Genomic DNA, 18,400 nt, shown 5'->3' with positions numbered 1-18,400 from the left:
GCATTGAGACACTCCCCACCACATACCAAACCTGGCTGGCCTGGCCTCCATCCCATACACAGGGACACACACACACACACGAACACACACACACCCCCCACACACAAGGAGTGTCTTGGTCTCCTGCCAGCCCCTTGGGGTGGATCAGACCCAGCCTGCCAAGAGATCAGAGATTAAGCATAACAAAGCCCATGCCAGAGTACCTCTGGCCCGGCAGGCCTCATCTCCCTGACACCTCACTTTCCACTGGACTCCGGCCCACCAGTGGCTCCAGCTGAGCGCACCTGCCCTGCCCAGGAAACGGCACCACCAGCCCCACCCCTCCCTGCACCATTTGGCTGGCACCTACAAAGGGAGCTGATAGAGGGTGGGACAGAGACTCTGCTTGGGGTGGGAGTATTACAGTACCTTGGGCCAACGTTCTCGGGGGCTGTATTGCATGATGGGGTGGGATGGGGCATGTGTGTGATTATTGCGTCCTGGGAAGGAACCATGGTCTCTGCCTGCTCCCCACCCCCCCCACCTGCCCCCTCCAGGAGGGGGGGGGCCCAGCCTAGGTCTTGTGGGTGAACCGGGCCCACACCTGCTGCAGCTGGGACCGCGAGATGCGGAGCACCGAGGGCACGAGTCTGTGGTTGCCAGCAGCGAGGGGCGCGTGGCGCCGGTGGGGCGCCCGCACGGGGCTGCTCTCGGCCGAGCGGCTGCGCTGAATGAGGGAACCGGAGGAGCCGGAGGAGCCGCCGCCGCCGGGGTGTGGGTAATGCTCCGTCTCCAGCGTGGAGGAGGAGAACACGGAGGACGCCAGTCGTCGCAGGGGGCTGTACCGCGGGAGGGAGTGCCCCGAGAGTCTGTCCTCCTCCAACTGAAAGAGACCAAGAGAGTGGAGGGAAAAGAGGTGTCAGGCACAGACTCGACAGCTCCGTCTCCGGGGCCACCCACCGCTCACAGCCCCTGCGGCGCCGGCGTCCCGGGCAAGTGGGCGGGGTCGGGCAGGGTGGAGGAGGGTGCAGACCACCCGCCCCAAGGTCCTGCCTCAGAATCTAGCCTCTGGCCTCCAACGCCCTTCCCCCTCCTCCTCCTCTCTGGAACTTCTCACACCATGGTCTCCTTGCTGAGACCTTGGCCACTCACCTCCTCCGAAAAGCCTTCCTGGCTTAGCCTTACCTAGCTCAGGGTTGTTCTGGACTAAGGAATCCTTTCTCTCGGGAAGGTGGCTCTGTGCTCTGAGAGAGTTCCTTGCCAGGAGATGGCAGCTGTGTGCTGCTTGTCTCTCCAGCTACATTCCATGCTACTCATCAGGTCTCAGAAACGTTCCCTGCACCCCTCCACCTTGGCACTCCTGCCTCATCACAGGAAGTGTTGGGATCTGGGTGACAATGTGGCATAAGGTGGGACTCCAGAGCCCAATTGCTGGTGTTTGAATCCCAACTCCACCACTTAAAATCAGGTGACCTTGAGCAAGTTACTGCACCTCTCTGAGATTCAGTTTCCTCCTCTGTACAATGGGGGTCATAATGGTGCCCACCTCAAAGTGTGGTCATGAGGACTGGATGTTATTAAGATGTGCAGCACTTGGAACAGTGCCCACCATGGAGTAAATGCTGTGCTCTCTGAGCCATTTTAGTATCTAATTTTAAATCACTCTTCCAAATGAGGAAACGGATGGACTCGTAGGAGGAGGGGCAAATTGAAGTCATTTCTTGAAAGTGGCTTTTTCCCTGCCCCCTCAAAGGCTGAGCCACCAGGCAGCCTGTGTACAGGGCTGGGTGGAGCCACTGCCTCATCGCCTTCAGGAAGAATTCTGCCCTGTGCCTCCATGCCCTCCAAGTAAAGTGGAGGTGCTCCAGGCATGTGGGGGTAGAAATGGTGCCCAGGGTGTTACCAAACCTCTCTCAGCCTGACCCCGCTCTCTTCCTGAGACTGAGGTCAGTTGAAATAGCTTTTATACTGGGCAGCAAGGACTGGCTGGGCTAGCTCCTCCAGAAAGGAGGGGGCCTGGGACACTGAGCTCCAGCATCCCTTGCTGATGTCAAATGAAGGCACAAGGGACTTGGCACGGAGCCTCCAGAAGAGTAGGCCAGAGAGAGAACATTCTAATAGGACTGACTTTGCTCCCACCTCGATTTCCCTTTCAGCTTCTTTTTGGCCAAGTCTAGGATCCTTCTGAGCTAGTCCCATCTGTACTAAGGGTTAGGGGTCTAAGGCCCACCCAGAGAGACCAAGGGACAGGGCATCATTGTTGCCCAAAGCCTCCTCTCACAGCACATGTGGGTGCTTGAGTTTAGCATTTCAGCCAGAGTTTGTTCAGCTGCCAAGCAGATTTTCATAGGATGGCACTGAATCCCAGAGTCCTCTTGTCCTTCAGACTGGGCACCACTTGTGGCCACCTGCTTGTCCTCCACACCAGGTGGTGAAATATCACCTCTGAGACTGCTCCAGCTTCCTCCCCTGCAAGTTCCCTGTTTCTAGCAGATAAGAGTGTTCTGTTATTTCCCTGATGGACCTCAACTGTAAACATCTTTCTCAACCTTTGCATCTCCACCCCATCCCTCGTGACCCTGAGCTCCAAAAGGTCAGGACTGGGCAGCTTTATTCATCTTTGTCCCCCAGCCCCCAGCACACTGCCCAGCACGTGGCAGGTCAGTGCTTTGGTGGCTGCCAGGCAGTGTCTGTGTACTCAGGAATGCTGACCTGTGGTGCTGTCAGCCAGAGACAACCCGAAAAGGCAGGCAAACAGCCCTCCCCCAAATCACACACCTGCTAGCCTCCTTCACCCTTGCCCTAGCTTTTCCCACCACTCCTAATTTGTACTTTATATGTCTTTGAGAAGAAAGCCAGGTGTGTAAAAACAAACAAACAAAAAACTATCACCAAAGAACAATAGGTATTTTTCATTGTGCCTGCCTTCACACTGTTCTCCTCCCAGCTTCCCACATGTCCAGGTGACAGAGTTGCAGGTGCTCATAGTTTAAATGATTGGTGTTATGAGGAAGTTCACACATCAGGCACTGAGAAAACTGAGGTAGCTCTGGAGAGGGTGCCTCCAAAAAGGTGGCAGGGAAGAGGGTATTCCTGCAGAGACTTCCTCCTGCCCTGAGCCGCAGATCTCCACCTCTGGGTGGAGAGTCCCCAAAACTGTGATTCTAGGATGCAGCCAGATTTGGGAGGCCCCACACAGGCCCCAGCTGGGCTCAGCACTTCCTTCAGGCCAGCAGAAAGACAGAAAGAAAAAATAGGTCCGTCCATTTCTCCCTGCTCCTCTACCCTTGATGAAGGAAGATCTCTGCTTCACCCTGCTGTCCCAAAGAGCTTGGCAAAACATGTTGTACCCCATATGTTCATCCAGAGGCACACACAGAGGCTGCCTTGCACACTGATAAGCCCACAGGCACACGTGCTGATGTGGCCCAGACAGTGGGTGTGCACACAACACGTGCGCACATGCATACACACGCGCACACATGCATACACACGCACACGCGCACACACACACACATGCTCCAGGCTCTCTCTGATCCTGCACAAACCATCTGCTCTCTCTGGCCTGTATGTTCTCTGTTAAGCTCACAGACCTCAGAATGAATGACTCAGAGCTCAGATCTCAGAATGAGCTGCCTGAGTTCAAGTCCCAGTGCTAAGACTTAACAACTGGTGGTCACCAGCTGGGCTAGAAACTTTGCTTCTCTGAATCTTAGTTTCCTTCCTGTAAAACCAGGATTCCCTGTCCATAATGTTGTTGCGAGGAATATACATGTAAACATGAGAGTTCTTAGGACAGTGTCTAGCATGTAGTAGACCCTAAAGTGCTAACTAGTGTTGTCGTCGTTAGAATTACTACTGCCATTGTTATCATCAATGGCAATGCTTAGACTCTCTAGGCATCTGTGGTTCTGTACACACTTGCAGACATGCTGCATATTCTACACAAATGCAATAACGTGTGCACCCACATGCAGGCACATACACGTGGACTTATCCATCCACCAGTGCACGGCTTGAGCTCTGCTGACACAAACGCACATGCGCAGTGGCAGAATGCTAACCAGCCTCAGTTCTGTACACTGTGGGGAACCCGAGACCCACAGATACCTCATCCCCAAAGACACACACAATTTATCTATCGCTGAAACAGGTAGTGCCCATCCCTGTCGCAAGGAGGACCCAAGCCTGAGACTGACTGATTACAGAATCGGCCTGTGCTTCCCCATCCCACCAAATCTCTCTCCACACCCACAGCCAGAATTCCCCAAAGTGAGGATGAGTCCCAGGACACAGGTAGGAATCTGCAGGTAAGAAAAACTTTAGAGATGAACCTCAGAAATTGAACCTTAGCTCCCTCACCTGGAGACCCAGAAAGGGACAGACTGGCCCTCAGTTGCTGGGAAGGGACAAGCTGAGTCAGGTCCAGACCTGCGTCTCCCGACTTTAATTCTGGGCTCTCTCTTGACATTGTCTGTCACCCTCCCTAGACCCTGTACTTCCTGCAGGTACAACGCATGATGCAAGTCACCTCTGATGCCCGTGGTACAGGCACACAGTAAATGCTCAGTGAATATGGACGAATGAATGACAGCGGAGCAAGGAGCCCCAAACATATTTTGCTCCCTCTCCTGCTTACTGGTGTTGGGTGTAGTGGGAGCAATGGCTAGTTCACAACACAGTTGTGCCAGCCCATGTGACTGCCAGGGCTGCCAGGGCTACGCCTACAACTCAGGCCAGCAAGGGCCTCTCTGGGTGAGAACTCACGGGCCCCACTTTTTAAGCCCCCAGTTTCCAGTGTCCAGGCAAGGCTGGAATGCACACTCCCCAGGATCACAGCTTGGAGGTACTCTCTTCTAGAAGGGACCTCTAGATAGGGATGGGGTCTGAACACAGTCCTGCCCACAGCTGCTTTTCCCAGGGCACCCACGTGATCCCAGGCAAGGCCTCCCAATCTGAGCAAGTGGTAGAACTGGCCCCTGGCCCAACACCTGGGTACCTCCCAGAGCCACCTAGAGTGCACATCCCCAACATGGGACCACTGTGTGGAACGCGGCGCAGCCCCTGAGCCCCTTCTAGCATCACCCCCATGGCTCTCCCCAGGCCCTCTGCAGGTTCATGGACCCCATTTGGCACACAGTGCTGTAGTTTTCGTCCACTTCCCGGGTCAGAGGTCAGCCTTGTCCCACACAGCGAAGCCTGGCCAGGCCAGTGGCTCTCTGCCTATTCTGACAGCCTGTCCTCGTCAGAAGAAAATAACCTAAATACCATGAGACATTTTGCAGTTTGGCCACCATCTGGCACCTCCGTGCCCTTCTAGCCTTGTTCCTCAGTCCTCCCACACAAGGAGGTGCCACTGCAGCCAGACTGGCCCCTCCGAGGGCACCCAACACACCGGTCGCTGTGCCCTATCTAGAGTCTCTGTCGCCCTGACTCCACTTCTCCCCATGGCCATCCACCTGGCTCTCTGAGCTCACCTCCTACATGAAGCCTGCCCTGACCATGGGAACCACCTCCCACTCCTTCCTGCTGCCCTCCAGGCCTCTCCTGCCCTGATTTGGGGATCTTCTGTCCTGTGCTCCTCCCATGCTCTGACCTTTCCCTCTCACTCATCATGCAGAGCTCCTTCTCCTCTCACTCCCCCCAGATGTGAGCACCTCTCAGCTTCCACCCTCACTTTTGGGTTCCATAGTCCCCTTGGGTAACATCACCCACTCCCACAGTTCCCAAACCCCCAGATTTGTATTTCCAGCTGAGGTCCCTCTCCTGAGCCTCAGGTGCTTACACATAAACATCTCTCAGATACCATGAGGTTATTTTATTTTATTTTATTATTTTATTTTTATTTTGAGTCAGAGTCTTGCTCTGTCACCCAGGCTGGAGTGCAATGGCGTGATCTTGGCTCACTGCAACTTCTGCCTCCTAGTTTCAAGCAATTCTCATGCCTCAACCTCCCAAGTAGGTGGGATTATAGGCAAGCACCACCATGCCCGGCTAATTTTTTGTATTTTGAGTAGAGATAGGGTTTCACCATATTGACTGGGCTGGTCTCGAACTCCTGACCTCAGATAACCCGTGATCTGCCCACCTTGGTCTCCCAAAGTGCTGGGATTACAGGCCTGAGCCACCGCACTAGCCAGGTCATTATATTTAAATCTGAATTCTCACTCCCTTCAAAACCATTCAGGGCATCAGCCAAGACACCAGATGCCCCAGCCCCTGCTCCATCACAGCCCTCTTGGCCTCTCCCCAGCATCCTTGGCACTATCCACCTTGCCCCACATCCACAGCCTCACCCCAGCCCAAGCCACTGGGGCACTCTCCTGCCACTGCCTGCCAGGTGGCCTCCTGCATCTAGTTTCATGCCACTTCAATCCATTTCCCACACAGCAGCCCAAGGATCATTCAGCAGCACCAATGTAATCATGTCGCACCCCTGTTTAAAAACCTTCAGTGGCTCGCTAAACCTGCAGCATCAAGCTCCAACCCCTTAGCGTAGCCCTAAGGCCCTCCGTGGCAGGGCCCAGGGCCAACTGGCAGCCTCATCGGCTATACTGTGCCATCAGCCCACTGCTCCAGGCCTGTGCAAAACACTGTGCCCGTGGCCTATGAGGCCTTTCTCCTGCCTTGTCACTTGGCTTCATTTCTCACAGTGCCAGACTCAACCCAGAATGGAGAGGATACTTCCTCTGGGGAGCCTTGCCTGCCCCCTAAACATAGTTTCAGACTCAAGCCTGTCTCCCTCCATTACTGCCCTCTGACTGCTGGGTTACTGGTCAGTGGTACCCACACATGTGGAGCTCCCCAAGCCTACACACCAGGACTCTGGGCATCTGAAGATGGGGAGTGGGGTGCAAGCCCAACCTTACCTGTCTCTGCGGGCCTGTGGGGTCTGACTCTCTCCGTCGAGGGCGCGGTCCCGAGTGCAGGGGTGAGTGGGAAGGGCTGCCGGGCGTGGGGGGCTGTGACGTCTCGGAACGGCCATCGGCCTGGCTCAGCTGGGGTGGCAGGGGCTGGGGCAGCAAATGCTGCAGGTCCTCCTCAGCCAGCGTCTGCATGCTGCGTCCCCGGGGCCGGACGGTGGGCTCTGCCCCCAGCCGCCGCCGCTCCTCACCCTCCTCGGGCAGTGGCCGAAGCTCCTCAGGCTCCTCGTCCGTGGTGCCCGACGTGCTGGGCTCAGCCCCTGGAGGGAAGTCCTTGAGCTCTGTCTCCTTGTCGATGATGACCCACTCTTTGCTGTCGAAGTCCTCCTCCTCAGCCAGCGGCACCGAGCGGAAGGCGTTGCTCAGGGCCTCCTGCTCCACAGAGGCTGACACATCCATGCGGCCGCTGGCCTGCCGGTCAGCGTGGCCTGTGTCCACTGACAGCATCTGGGCTGGCTGCGAGGAGCAGGCCTGGCGCGAGGGTGAACCAGGCAGATCCATCCGTGACCTGCAAAGCCACCCCTCATGGGGCTCAATGCTGGACCCCCAAGGACCCCATGCAGGTGGCAGGGTAGGGCGTGACGCCCAAAACCTCCTGACCGCAATGGCCCTCCCACCCTGGGCCAGGCCAGTTACCTGTAGGTTGTCACCCTCCAACCTCACTTCCTATTAAGGCTTCCTAGTTCGTTAGTTCATTCATTCATTCATTCATTCAACAAATGTTTCTGAATGCTTACCATGCTCCAGGAACACAAACAAGCAGAAAATAAACCCTGTGCAAGGCACGCTGTCTCCTGGGCTACCCTAGGGAAGCTAATCTTCCTCAGGCAAGCTTTGTTCTTGCCCGTCCAGTGCTCACTCCCACCAGTGGCTTCTTCCTGCTGCTCCAGGCAAACACACCTAACTGGCACGTGAGTGTACAGAGGGCTTTCCAGCCTCTTCTACCACCACCCTCCAGGCCTGCCTGGCTGGTTTCATCACCCCCAAGCCTTCTTAGCCCCAGCTCAACAAACTCCAGTGACTCCCTGGCCCCAACAACAAAGTCCACATTCCTTGGTTTATACTCAAGGCCTCTCACAGCCCGGCTATAACTCAGTTTCCCCATTTCCCTTGCCAGCCCATCTCAGATTCCCTTCTTACAGCCCACCCCCGACATGGCCTCTCCCCACAGGACTGCTCCCCACACACAGCCCATCCTGCTACCCTTTGCTGTCTGATGCAGGTTGGCTGTGGCCTTGGGCAGGTGCCTGCCTTTCCCATCCTGCAAGGATTAGTGGATTAGTGATTTGTGTGTCTCTATCATCACAGGGGAACCTCATGTCTGTTCACATAATCTGTCTCCCCAGGAGACTGTGAGCTCTGCCGAGCAGGGACCAGGTCCCATCTGACTTTTTACCCCAGGGGCATTGATCCTGCCTTGGGATATCTCTTCTGTCATTATCTTTTTTTTTTGAGATGAAGTCTCGCTCTGTCGTCCAGGCTGGAGTGCAATGGCTCGATCTCGGCTCACTGCAACGTCCACCTCCCAGGTTGAAGCTAATTCTCCTGCCTCAGTCTCCCAAGTAGCTGGGATTACAGGCATTTGTCACATGCCCAGCTAATGTTTGTACTTTTAATAGAAACAGGGAACATGTTGGCCAGGCTGGTCTCTAACTCCTGACCTAAGCTGATCCACCTGCCTCAGCCTCCCAAAGTGCTGGGATTTGAGGCGTGAGCCACCACCCCTGGCCTGATTATCTTGAACTGTACTGTGAATCTCACATTACTTTCAGAGCCTCTCAACTTGGGGCCATACCAGCCCCAAGAGGATGGTATTTCTGGTTCTCTAATAGTGTTGGGGATGCTACACAAGGAAGAATTGCCCTCTCCCAAATGCCAGGGTACCCCACTGAGAGCTGCCACAGAGGCCTAACTTATCTGGAGTGTATGCTACTCCCTCACATTCAGGCTGTGGCAGGGTGGGGCCTGACTTTAACTCTCCCCAGCATGGAGCCTGTAGTTCAATGGCTCTTCAGCTGCAGAGGCAGGGGTGCAGATGAAAACCACCTGCAGGGCTTTCTCAAAATCCTCTCGCCCCAGCCTACATGGGACCTGCCCAATCTGACTGTGCGCAATATTTTTATTGACTTGTTAATAAGACTTAAATAAAACACCCCTGAGAGAGGCCACCTAGGGTCTTATATTTATGCCCCCATGTAAACGGCTGATATCATTTCCTTTCTGAGGCACAGTTTGTTTTGATGGACGTAAAAGGGAGAAAGGGTGCCAAAGTCCCAGGGCTAGTGGTGCTTGAGTGTGTGCGTGTGTGCGTGCATGTGTGCACGAGTGTGTGTGTGGTGGGGGCTCAGACGGAGGGTTGGAGACAGGAGACAGCGGGGTGGGAAATCTGAATCCCAACTGCTTCATACTGTCTCTTGCTCCCAAGAGCCCCAGAGCCCATCCAGACCCTCTGCTGTCCATGACATCCTGTTCAGCCCTCAACTTTCCCTACCACCCCTGCAACTGGGGGTCACTGTGAGCCAAACCAATTTGCTTCTTGTTCCCTAAAAGCAGGCAGCTCTTCAATACTGTCTCGTTCAAGGCATTTCCCTCCTCTCCTCCACTCGTGCCCCTTCCAAATTGCCTTTCCTCATTTCTCCATTTCCAGAACCCTCCATGCTGAGGGACTCCAGACTACCGTGGATGAAAATGGTGGTCTTCAGTCCCAGGTAGGCCAACCTCTGTGAGTGTGTGAGTGAGGACTGAGGTTGCTCATGAGGAGACACACTGAGTGGGTGACAGAAAGGATATCTCTCTTATCCCCAGGACTGGGTCTTTGGAAGAGACCCCTTTTCTGGTTCAGAGAAGGCCCCAGTCCTACTGTGGAGTGAAGTCCCACTCAGAGGCCAAGGGAAGGTGGATATTTCTCAGGGGCCTCCCCACCTGATGCTGTCCCACCCACCATCAGCACAGGTGGGGACTAGGCCCTGGCCCCTGTTGTCTACCCACTATCCGAGGTCAACAGACCACCCTCCCACCCTCCTCCCTTCCCCTCCCAAAGGCTCACCTAGGTTCTCAACTCTGCAACGCTCCTTTTCACCAACCAGGTTCCCACTGGTCCCCTCCACTCTGTGACTTCAGATCCCTCAGCCCTGAACCCCAAAACTTGGCCGGTCCTCTCTTCCAGCAGTTCCCAGGCCCCCTCCCCCAAAGCTGAGGAGGGCCTACCTCAGCTGCACTTGAAGCATCTATAATTAGTCTCCAGGAGAAGAGGTTCTGGAAGCACACACACCCACCTACCAACTCACCCCTCACCCCTCCTGGGCCCAGGGCGCCCAGCCTGTCCCTCCTGCAGCCCGCAATCCCCCCATGCCCTTTCCTGACATGAGCCAGGACCTCTCTGGATCCCCCACTGGCTCTCCAAGACCCTGTCTCTGGCCCCAGCTGAGTCTGATCCAGGCCCAAGTATAACCAGAGTCTGTCCACTTCCCAGGATCTGCCCACTTCTGCCACACATCTGACTTTTCCTCCAGACCAGCCATGTGAAGGTGGAGGGACCTCAGGCCCCAACCATGCCCCCGGCCCCCAGACCCACCTCCTCTCAGGTAGCTCCACTCGCCCGTCTGCCGTGGACAGCCTCTCTGACTCGGGGCTGTTCACCCTCCGGTAGCGCAGAGAACGGACTGGGGTTGTGGGGGAGTCTGGGGGGGCACGCACCGGGGAACTGGGGACCCCCACGCCTCGGCTCTGTTCCTCCTCCACACAGGGGCTCTGCAGGAGAGGGGAGTGCCATGAGCTGGGGCTGATGTGACGGCTGTGGGCCGATGGTCTCCTCAGGGTGAAGGAGACAGATACAGAGGATGATGATGGGAGACGCGGCGAGGCTAGGGCAGGGAGGGACCAGGAAACAGAGGCAAGGCTGGCAGGCAGACGGCTGGGGACCAGGCACTCAGGAGGAACAGGGCGGGGGCCCCAGGCTGGGAGTCGGGGGTGAGGGGAAAGGCCGCCCTCCGCCCTGGCTGCGGTTACTTTGCCGATGTTGATACGGAGTTTGTTCCGGTTGACATCTGTCTCCTCCCAGACTTCAGCCTCAGGACCCCCAGGGTGGGGGACAAGGTGGGGACTGGGGCCCAGCCCTTCAGAGGGCCTCCCGGGCAGAATTGGGGGTGCGTTCTCCTGGTCACTCAGGTGCTCTCCCTGTAGCACGTCCTCGGTGTTCTCTCGGAGCAGGTCCCCGGGCACTGGTGTCACATTGACCACCCTGGAGAGGACCGGAGGAAGCCATGGGCAAGACTGGCCAGGTGCCCTCTCCTCCCATGGCCCCCTCCTATCAGCACAGCCCTGGATACCACCCCAAGGAGTGGGCACAGAGAAGGTCCCAGCAGGGGTGAGAGCGTCCAGGCCCATCACCATTCCTGGCGCACAAAGTCTCTGAGACCAGACCACCCTCAAGCTGGCAGGGGCCACAAAGGAAATGTCACCATGTAGCTCCATTGACTTAGGGGATCCTGCTGTCGTTCAAGGCCCTGCCAGATTTCCACTGGTGTTCACTGTCTGGCTTTCTTTAGACCCAGGAATGGGTCTAAAAAGGAGAATCACTGGCCGTGTCCGGTGGCTCACACCTGTAATCCCAACACTTTGGGAGGCCGAGGCAGGCAGATCATGAGGTCAAGAGATGGAGACCTTCCTGGCCAACATCGTGAAACTTCATCTCTACTAAAAATACAAAAATTAGCCGGGTGTGGTGGCACACACCTGTAATCCCAGCTACTCAGGAGGCTGAGGCAGGAGAATTGTTTGAACCCGGGAGGTGGAGTTTGCAGTAAGCTGAGATCACGCCACTGCACTCCAGCCTGGGTGACAGAGCAAGACTCCATCTCAAAAAAAAAAAGAATCACTTTGGAGTTCCTTTTAAATTTACTTTTCTCTTGTTATTATTTTGCAGTCTGGGAGCATAGACTGAAGTTGCCCTGAATATATACTTAAATTAAAATCTTTATTATTTAATCTTCTTTTATTATCATGTTTTGGAGTTCTTTAAGCACTGACTGTAGGAAACTGGGCGTTGCAATGTGCTACCAAGTCTGTGAAGTCTCCTTCCTGAAGATGACCCTGAAGTCCCTGCCTACTTCTCTCCTTGGCTTGCTCCTGGCGCTGGGTGGAGAGCCCCTTCCAACTCCAGCTCCTCCCTGGACCACCTCTGTCTTTGTGCCCATTACATGGTTCCGAAATGCTGACCCATCAACTGATTTCAAACATCCAGACTCAGCTGAGAGAGCTTGGAGGGCAGGAGCTGTAACTTTTAGGTGTATGACCTCAAGACATGGCCATTAAATTCATGCATATGAACGATGAGAAAGAGACAAACTGTGAGGCTCAGGTGATTTCACTTAGAGTTCCCTGCTCCCCCAGGGAACCCACTAAGGTCAAAAACTCCAAATGAGGAAGATGCCCATTCTATGCTCAGATTGAGGGTGGAGATGTGGCAGAATTTCCCCAAGTTCCAGAACTCCACCATTGGGCACCAAGAATAGGAAAAACAGCCAAGTGTGTCCAGATGGGAAGAGAGGAGGGAACCACCTGCCCTCTGGGGCCAGAGAGGAAGAGGAGAGAGGCCCACTGCCCTCTTGGGCCAGGTAGGAAGAAAAGAGAGGACAGCCTGCCCTCCTGGATAACAGCTCCAGGCAGGGGCCAGTGGGTCCCCTTCCTGAGACTCACCCAAACATGGCTGCCGTCTGCCGGGTGTTCTGCTGGGGTGGGGTGGAGGTGCTCGTGGACAGGAGGGCATCGGTGCCTGCCTTCTCCCAGTCAAAGGCCTCATTCTCGGCAATGCCCCGCTCCTTCATGCTGTTCTCAAACACCGACATGATCAACTGCAGGGGGTGGGGGTGGTGGGAGGACAGAGAGGTGACCTGGGGGCTAGCCAGGAGGAAGGGGCAGTTGCTGGGATTGCAGGGGGGAGAGAGGGACCTTCCAGGACAGGAATGGGCCTGGAGTGGGCATTGGAAGGAGAGGGGCACATTGATTGTAAATGAGAACATGCAGATGATATGCAAATCAACATGTAAATCATCATCTTGGATTAAGCATCACTGGCTGGACATGAACCCTCTGAGATCTGTCCCCTGGTTACCATCCCCAACCTCCTCTGCCATTTCCACCATGTCGGCAGCCTAAACCACCAGGAGTTTCCAAACCCACTCGTGGGGTGCTGCCTCTGCACAGGCTGCCCTCTGCTGGGGAACCTCTCCCACTCATCCTCTCCTATCTGCAGCTTCCCGTCGCTTCCCCATGCATTCTCCCCACCATAGAGCTGCCCTACGGGGCACAGTGCGTCAATTTGAATTGTCCACATGCCTATCTGCCAACTCTGCATCCCTAGCAGCCAGCACAGGGCCCCAGCCTGGGGGGTGCTTGCAGCTGTGTGGCCTTGAGGATCCGAAGAGGCTAAGCCAAGATCAGGGGGCACCTCTTTCAGGCTCTGGGTTCAGGAGGTGGCAAACAGTTATAGACCCTCTGGGGTCCTCAGAACACTCCACTCCGGCTTGGCTGTCTCCAGAGCACAGGGCAGATTCTCTCTGCTGACAGGAGCCACATGATTGAGTGCCTCCTCTGTGCCTGAGACTGTCTCTGCTCTCAAAGTGCACAGCATTGTGCCTGGCACATAGTGGATCCCAGGCAGAATGCTGCTGCTGCTCTTTCCCCCATTCTCTGATCAGGGACAATGGGTCCCATGGGCTGTGGTGATGGAGGCTTGGAAAGAGCACTGGACTTAGAATCAGAAGATGTGCCTGAGCCCAGCCCTGCTCCTAACCACAATATTGGGCCTCAGTTCCCTCATCTATGAAATGTGAATGATCATCCCACTTGCTTCTCACAGAGTTTTCATGTAAAGTACTTAAAAGCATTTGGCTTCATTGATTATTTTTGTTCATTTGTTTGTTTGAGATGGAGTCTTGCTCTGTCACCCAGGCATGACTGCAGTGGTTTAATCTTAGCTCACTGCAACCTCCACCTCCTAAGTTCAAGCAATTCTCATGTCTCAGCCTATCAAGCAGCTGGGACTACAGGCACCTGCCACCACACCCGGCTAATTTTTATATTTTTAGTAGAGACAGGGTTTTACCATGTTGGCCAGGCTGGTTTTGAACTTCTAACCTCAAGTGATCCACCCAACTCGGCCTCCCAAAGTGCTGGGATTACAGGTGTGAGCCATCATACCTGGCCAGCTTCATTAATTGTTAAGAGCTGGGGCCAGGCGTGGTGGCTCACACCTGTAATCCCAGCACTTTGGGAGGCCGAGGAGGGTGGATCACAAGATCAGGAGCTCAAGTTCACCTGGTCAAATTGGTGAAACCTCGTCTCAACTAAAACTACAAAAATTATCCAGGCATGGTGGTGTGCACCTGTAGTCCCAGCTACTCAGGAAGCTGAGGCAGGAGAATTGCTTAAACCTGGGAGGCAGAGGTTGCAGTGAGCTGAGATCGAGCCACTGCACTCCAGCCTGGACAGCAAGGCAAGACTATGTCTCAAAAAAAAAAAAGAGCTGGAATAATAATATAAGGAGGATTCGTTATCATCAAAGGCTTGCTTGGAAGCGTAAATGAGTGAACAGGTGAAAAGCACTGAGAACAGGTGCTCTTGATAAATCTTGGCTGTGACTAGTTAACAAGAGCACAGGTGCCTTTAGTGCAGTTAGAAGATGAGGGGGAGAGGCTCGGGGGCAAGGCAGGGCCATGGAGCCTCAGCAGGAGCAGGGTCTGCTGGGGCACAGTCACCTACAGAGCGGTGTCCAGGGAGCAGGGGCAGGGTAGCAGGCGCCCACCTGGTAATCGGGCTTGGTGAAGTAGTCGAGGCTGGCAATGTGGTCCAGGAAGAGGTGGAACTCTGAGGGCATGTGCTTCAGCAGCATTCGGTGCTCATACTTCTCCTTGATCATCCCTACCTGCTCCTGGAGGCAAGAGGCCACAGGGAGATGGAACCCCAGCTGCCCTCACACCCCCTCTGCCACCTCAGACCCAGCTGCCTGGGGCTCACCTTGTCCTTGATCTTCCTCCAGGGCAGCTGGCCCACTGCAAACTCCACCAGCATATAGAAGAGGGACCACAGGTCATCGTGGCGGCCCATCTCCTGGGGGTGGGGGAAGGGAGTCACCTGCAGCTCTCAGGTCCTTCCCTGGGAATGGGCGGCTGACCCTTCTCTGAGGGGCATCGGTCAGGGAGGCCTGCCACCCAGGCCCTTAAGGACAGAGCTGGCATCTCCCTGAGGCCACAGCTCCACCCCCAACCCTCCAGCACACACGGAGTCCCACAGTCAGAACAACCGTGTGTGCTTCCTCACCCGACAGGGGTCTGCAGTGAGAACAGAGAAAATGGGGTTCCCAAAACAAACGAAGAAGGCCACGCTGAGCCTGCTATAGAGGAGCCTTCCTCCAGCTCAGGGTCTCTGGGGTGGCAGATTGCAGCCCCTACCTCACTGTCCTCTCCCCACCCCTCCCCAGCAGCACACTGAACCCTGACTTTGACCCTCCCACCTCACATCCCTCTGCCTGGGCTCTGCCACTCACCCGGTTCTTGTGGGCATTAACCGAGGCATAGCGAACAGTTCCTCGAAACCCGGCCACATTACGAGGCTGAGGAAGAGAGACCACCAAGAACATCACCCGGTAGCCCCTCATCTCAGCCACCTCTCAGCCCTGCTACCAAGCCTAACTCTTCACCCTGACCACCTCCCCTAGCTGGGGGTGGGCCTGCTCTCTGACCTTCCAGTCCTAAACTGCCTGCTGACACTACCCCCTCCCCAGAGTGGGCAGGAAAATCACAAGGTATGGATCTGGCATCCCCAAGAGTGCAGGCTAACAGAGCAGACAGGCCGAGTGTGGCCCCCAGAGCTGGGTGGCGCTGATAACACCAGGCCAGGCCAGCGTAGACAGCTGCAAGAAAAGTGGGTGAAGTGTCCCAGATCTGGGAGTAGGTGGGGAATCCTCCACTGTCCTCCCTGCCCCGACAGTACTCACGGGCCGCACGTCCCCCGTGGTGTTGGTGTACTGCCGGGCCAGCCCGAAGTCCAGCATGTAGCACTTCCTGTAGGTGGAGGGCAGCCTGCCCATGGCAAAGTTTGACTGGGGGAGACAGCAGCTGTGAGCCCTGGGGGCTCCAACCCCAGCTGGGCCACCTCAAGGGGCACCAAGAAACAGCTCTGCAGCTGGTGAAGGACCCTCAGCCCCACATTCACTCGCCCACAAGGAAACATCAGTATTCACATGTGTGCACCAAGTCACAGCCTCACATCTGAGGGGCGGGCGTGATCATTCCCACTTTAGAGAAGAGGAAACTGAAGATCAAAGAGCGTAGGGAGCATCTCTGAGATCACACAGCAAGGGTGACTCAGCCAGGTCTGTCCAGCTCCAAATTCTGGGGACTCCCCAGCAGGGCAGTTGTGGTTTGGTGTAACTGGTGTGGCTGCCTAAGGCAGCAGGCCTGCTGGGTGACCTTGTGACATTCAACTAACCTTTCTGGGCCTCAGTTTTCATCTCTTTAAGTAGGAGTTTTTTCCTAGCACAAAGATTCAAGATGCCACAAAATCAGCTACTTGGAACTCCTTGCCAAGCCCCAGCCCTCAATCCCCTACCCTCCATCCCTCCAACCTTTCCCAGCCCCTTCACCTTCCTAGGTTCCAGGACTCTCAGGTCAGGGGTGAGGAATAAGGAACAGAAGGGAAGAACAGAGGAGAGGACTGGGCATGGCTGAGGGGCAGGCAGGGGTGTGCGTTCCTGGGGAGCGGGGGAGAGGAGAGGGGTTCAGGGAGAAGAGGCTGTCTCATCCCAAATTCAACCATAGTTGTGGAGGAAAAACCAGGAGACCCAGGGAGAGAGTTGGGGAGTGTGTTTTGGAGGAGGGAACAGAGAGGCATTTGGGGGCAGTGCTCACAGGCTTGATGTCGCGGTGCAGGAAGCCCACAGAATGGATGGCCTCAATGGACTCCAAGATCTGCTTGCCCAGTCGCAGCGTGGTGCTCAGCGTGAAGGTGCCTCGCGGCTGGCTGCGGCGCAGGTCAGCCAGGTTTCGGCCCTGCGTGGGGGTGGAGGTGGGGGGTAGACTCACCCTACGCCTCCGCTATCCCAGACACCAACACTGTGATACTCTTCCCAGCCTCACCCCAAAGGGTTGTGCTCACTCCCCTCTCCCGGGGCCACAGTCTTCCTTCCCTTCCCTTGCCCTGGAGTCACACCCAAGCTCTGGAGAGGGGAGGGAGGATGGGCCACGGGGACTCACCTGGAGCTGCATCACTACATAGTTAAACTTCTCATTCCTGCCACAGCCAATGAACCTGCACACGTGGTCCTTCCCTGAGGGGCACAGACAGAGGTCTTCCAGCTCTTACTCTTTCTTTCTCATTTCCAACCCTAAGATGGGCTCCTAGCGCACTCTTGATTCCTGGTCCTTCCAGCACTGGCCCTGTGAGTGCCTCTCTTGCCACCTCCCTGGCCTTAGCCTCATCATGTCTCCTAAACTCCAGTTCCATCACTTCCTTAATCACCAACCCAGCCTCCTGCTCCATCACTCTCTTAGACTCCAGTGCCATCTCTCTTAGACTCTGGCTTTGCCATCTCCCCCTTAGCTCCTGGCTCCATCCCCTCTTCCCTCCACCATACGAAATCTCCTCCCTCACCCCAGCTTCTGATCTCATCACTTCTCTTAGCCCCTAGCTCCATCATCTCTTCCCTCCCATCCCCTTTCCCGAAGCCCAAACCTTGCAGCTTCTTGAGCACGGCCACCTCCATCTTGAGGACCTGCTTGGGTTGCTGGGCTGACTCCACCTTGAGGGCCACATTCTCCCTGGTCAGCAGGTCCATGGCCTCGTAGATCTCACCAAAGCCCCCACCTCCGATCTTTTTCAGCTACGAAGATGAGGGGATAAAGGATGCTCAGGGATCAGTCTGAACAGCTCCTCATCCCACCAGCTGCTGGGTTGCATCCTTCATGGGTGGGGAAGAGGGATAACTTTGTTTTTTTAGAGAGTCTCACTCTGTCACCCAGGCTGGAGTGCAGTGGCCCAATCTCGGCTCACTGCAACCTCTGCCTCCTGTTTTTAAGCAATTATCGTGCCTCAGTCTCCCTAGTAGCTGGGACCACAGGCACCCGCCACCACACCTGACTCATTTTTTTATTTTTAGTAGAGATGGGGTTTCGCCATGTTGGTCAGGCTGGTCTCCAACTCCTGACCTCAGGTGATCTGCCCACCTTAGCCTCCCAGAGTGCTGGGATTACAGGCGTGATCCAACACACACAGCCAGAAGGGAGTGTCTTTGAAAAGGAGGATCTCTTGTCTCTCTTCCTTGCCCCACCCCATCAGCACCCCTACCTCCTCTCCTAGTGCCCTAGACAGACAGCTCAGCTCCTGAACACACACACACACACACACACACACATACGCACACACACATAAACACACAAAGGCCAGATGTCAGCATGGGTAGTACGAAAGAGTAAAACACCTGTGCCCCTATATAGACTGGA

The 18,400-nt window shown here is 55.5% G+C and overlaps 1 protein-coding gene across 5 annotated transcripts in view; it reads right to left on the bottom strand.

Moving 5' to 3' along the window:
• TTBK1 (tau tubulin kinase 1) overlaps nt 1–18,400 on the bottom strand; it is a 44,925-nt gene that overhangs the window by 17,968 nt on the left and 8,557 nt on the right. For 3 of the 5 annotated variants that reach the window (XM_078369203.1, XM_078369205.1, XM_078369204.1), the window contains exons 3-14: nt 17,634–17,781; nt 17,156–17,229; nt 16,811–16,951; nt 15,898–16,002; nt 15,448–15,513; nt 14,919–15,011; nt 14,707–14,832; nt 12,600–12,754; nt 10,911–11,142; nt 10,477–10,652; nt 6,849–7,410; nt 584–862 (exon numbers count right to left, since the gene is read on the bottom strand). In XM_078369203.1, coding sequence (XP_078225329.1) covers nt 584–862; nt 6,849–7,410; nt 10,477–10,652; nt 10,911–11,142; nt 12,600–12,754; nt 14,707–14,832; nt 14,919–15,011; nt 15,448–15,513; nt 15,898–16,002; nt 16,811–16,951; nt 17,156–17,229; nt 17,634–17,781 — 2,157 coding nt within the window. The remainder of the gene's footprint in view (nt 1–583; nt 863–6,848; nt 7,411–10,476; nt 10,653–10,910; nt 11,143–12,599; nt 12,755–14,706; nt 14,833–14,918; nt 15,012–15,447; nt 15,514–15,897; nt 16,003–16,810; nt 16,952–17,155; nt 17,230–17,633; nt 17,782–18,400) is intronic. The other 2 variants (XM_035295698.3, XM_035295697.3) reach the window with 1 other exon arrangement.

Source organism: Callithrix jacchus, chromosome 4 (assembly GCF_049354715.1).
Source record: "Callithrix jacchus isolate 240 chromosome 4, calJac240_pri, whole genome shotgun sequence".
NCBI classification, from domain to species: Eukaryota; Metazoa; Chordata; class Mammalia; order Primates; family Cebidae; genus Callithrix; species Callithrix jacchus.
The sequence above is the reverse complement of the archived record's forward strand: the minus strand, read 5'-3'. Positions and strand labels throughout refer to the sequence as shown.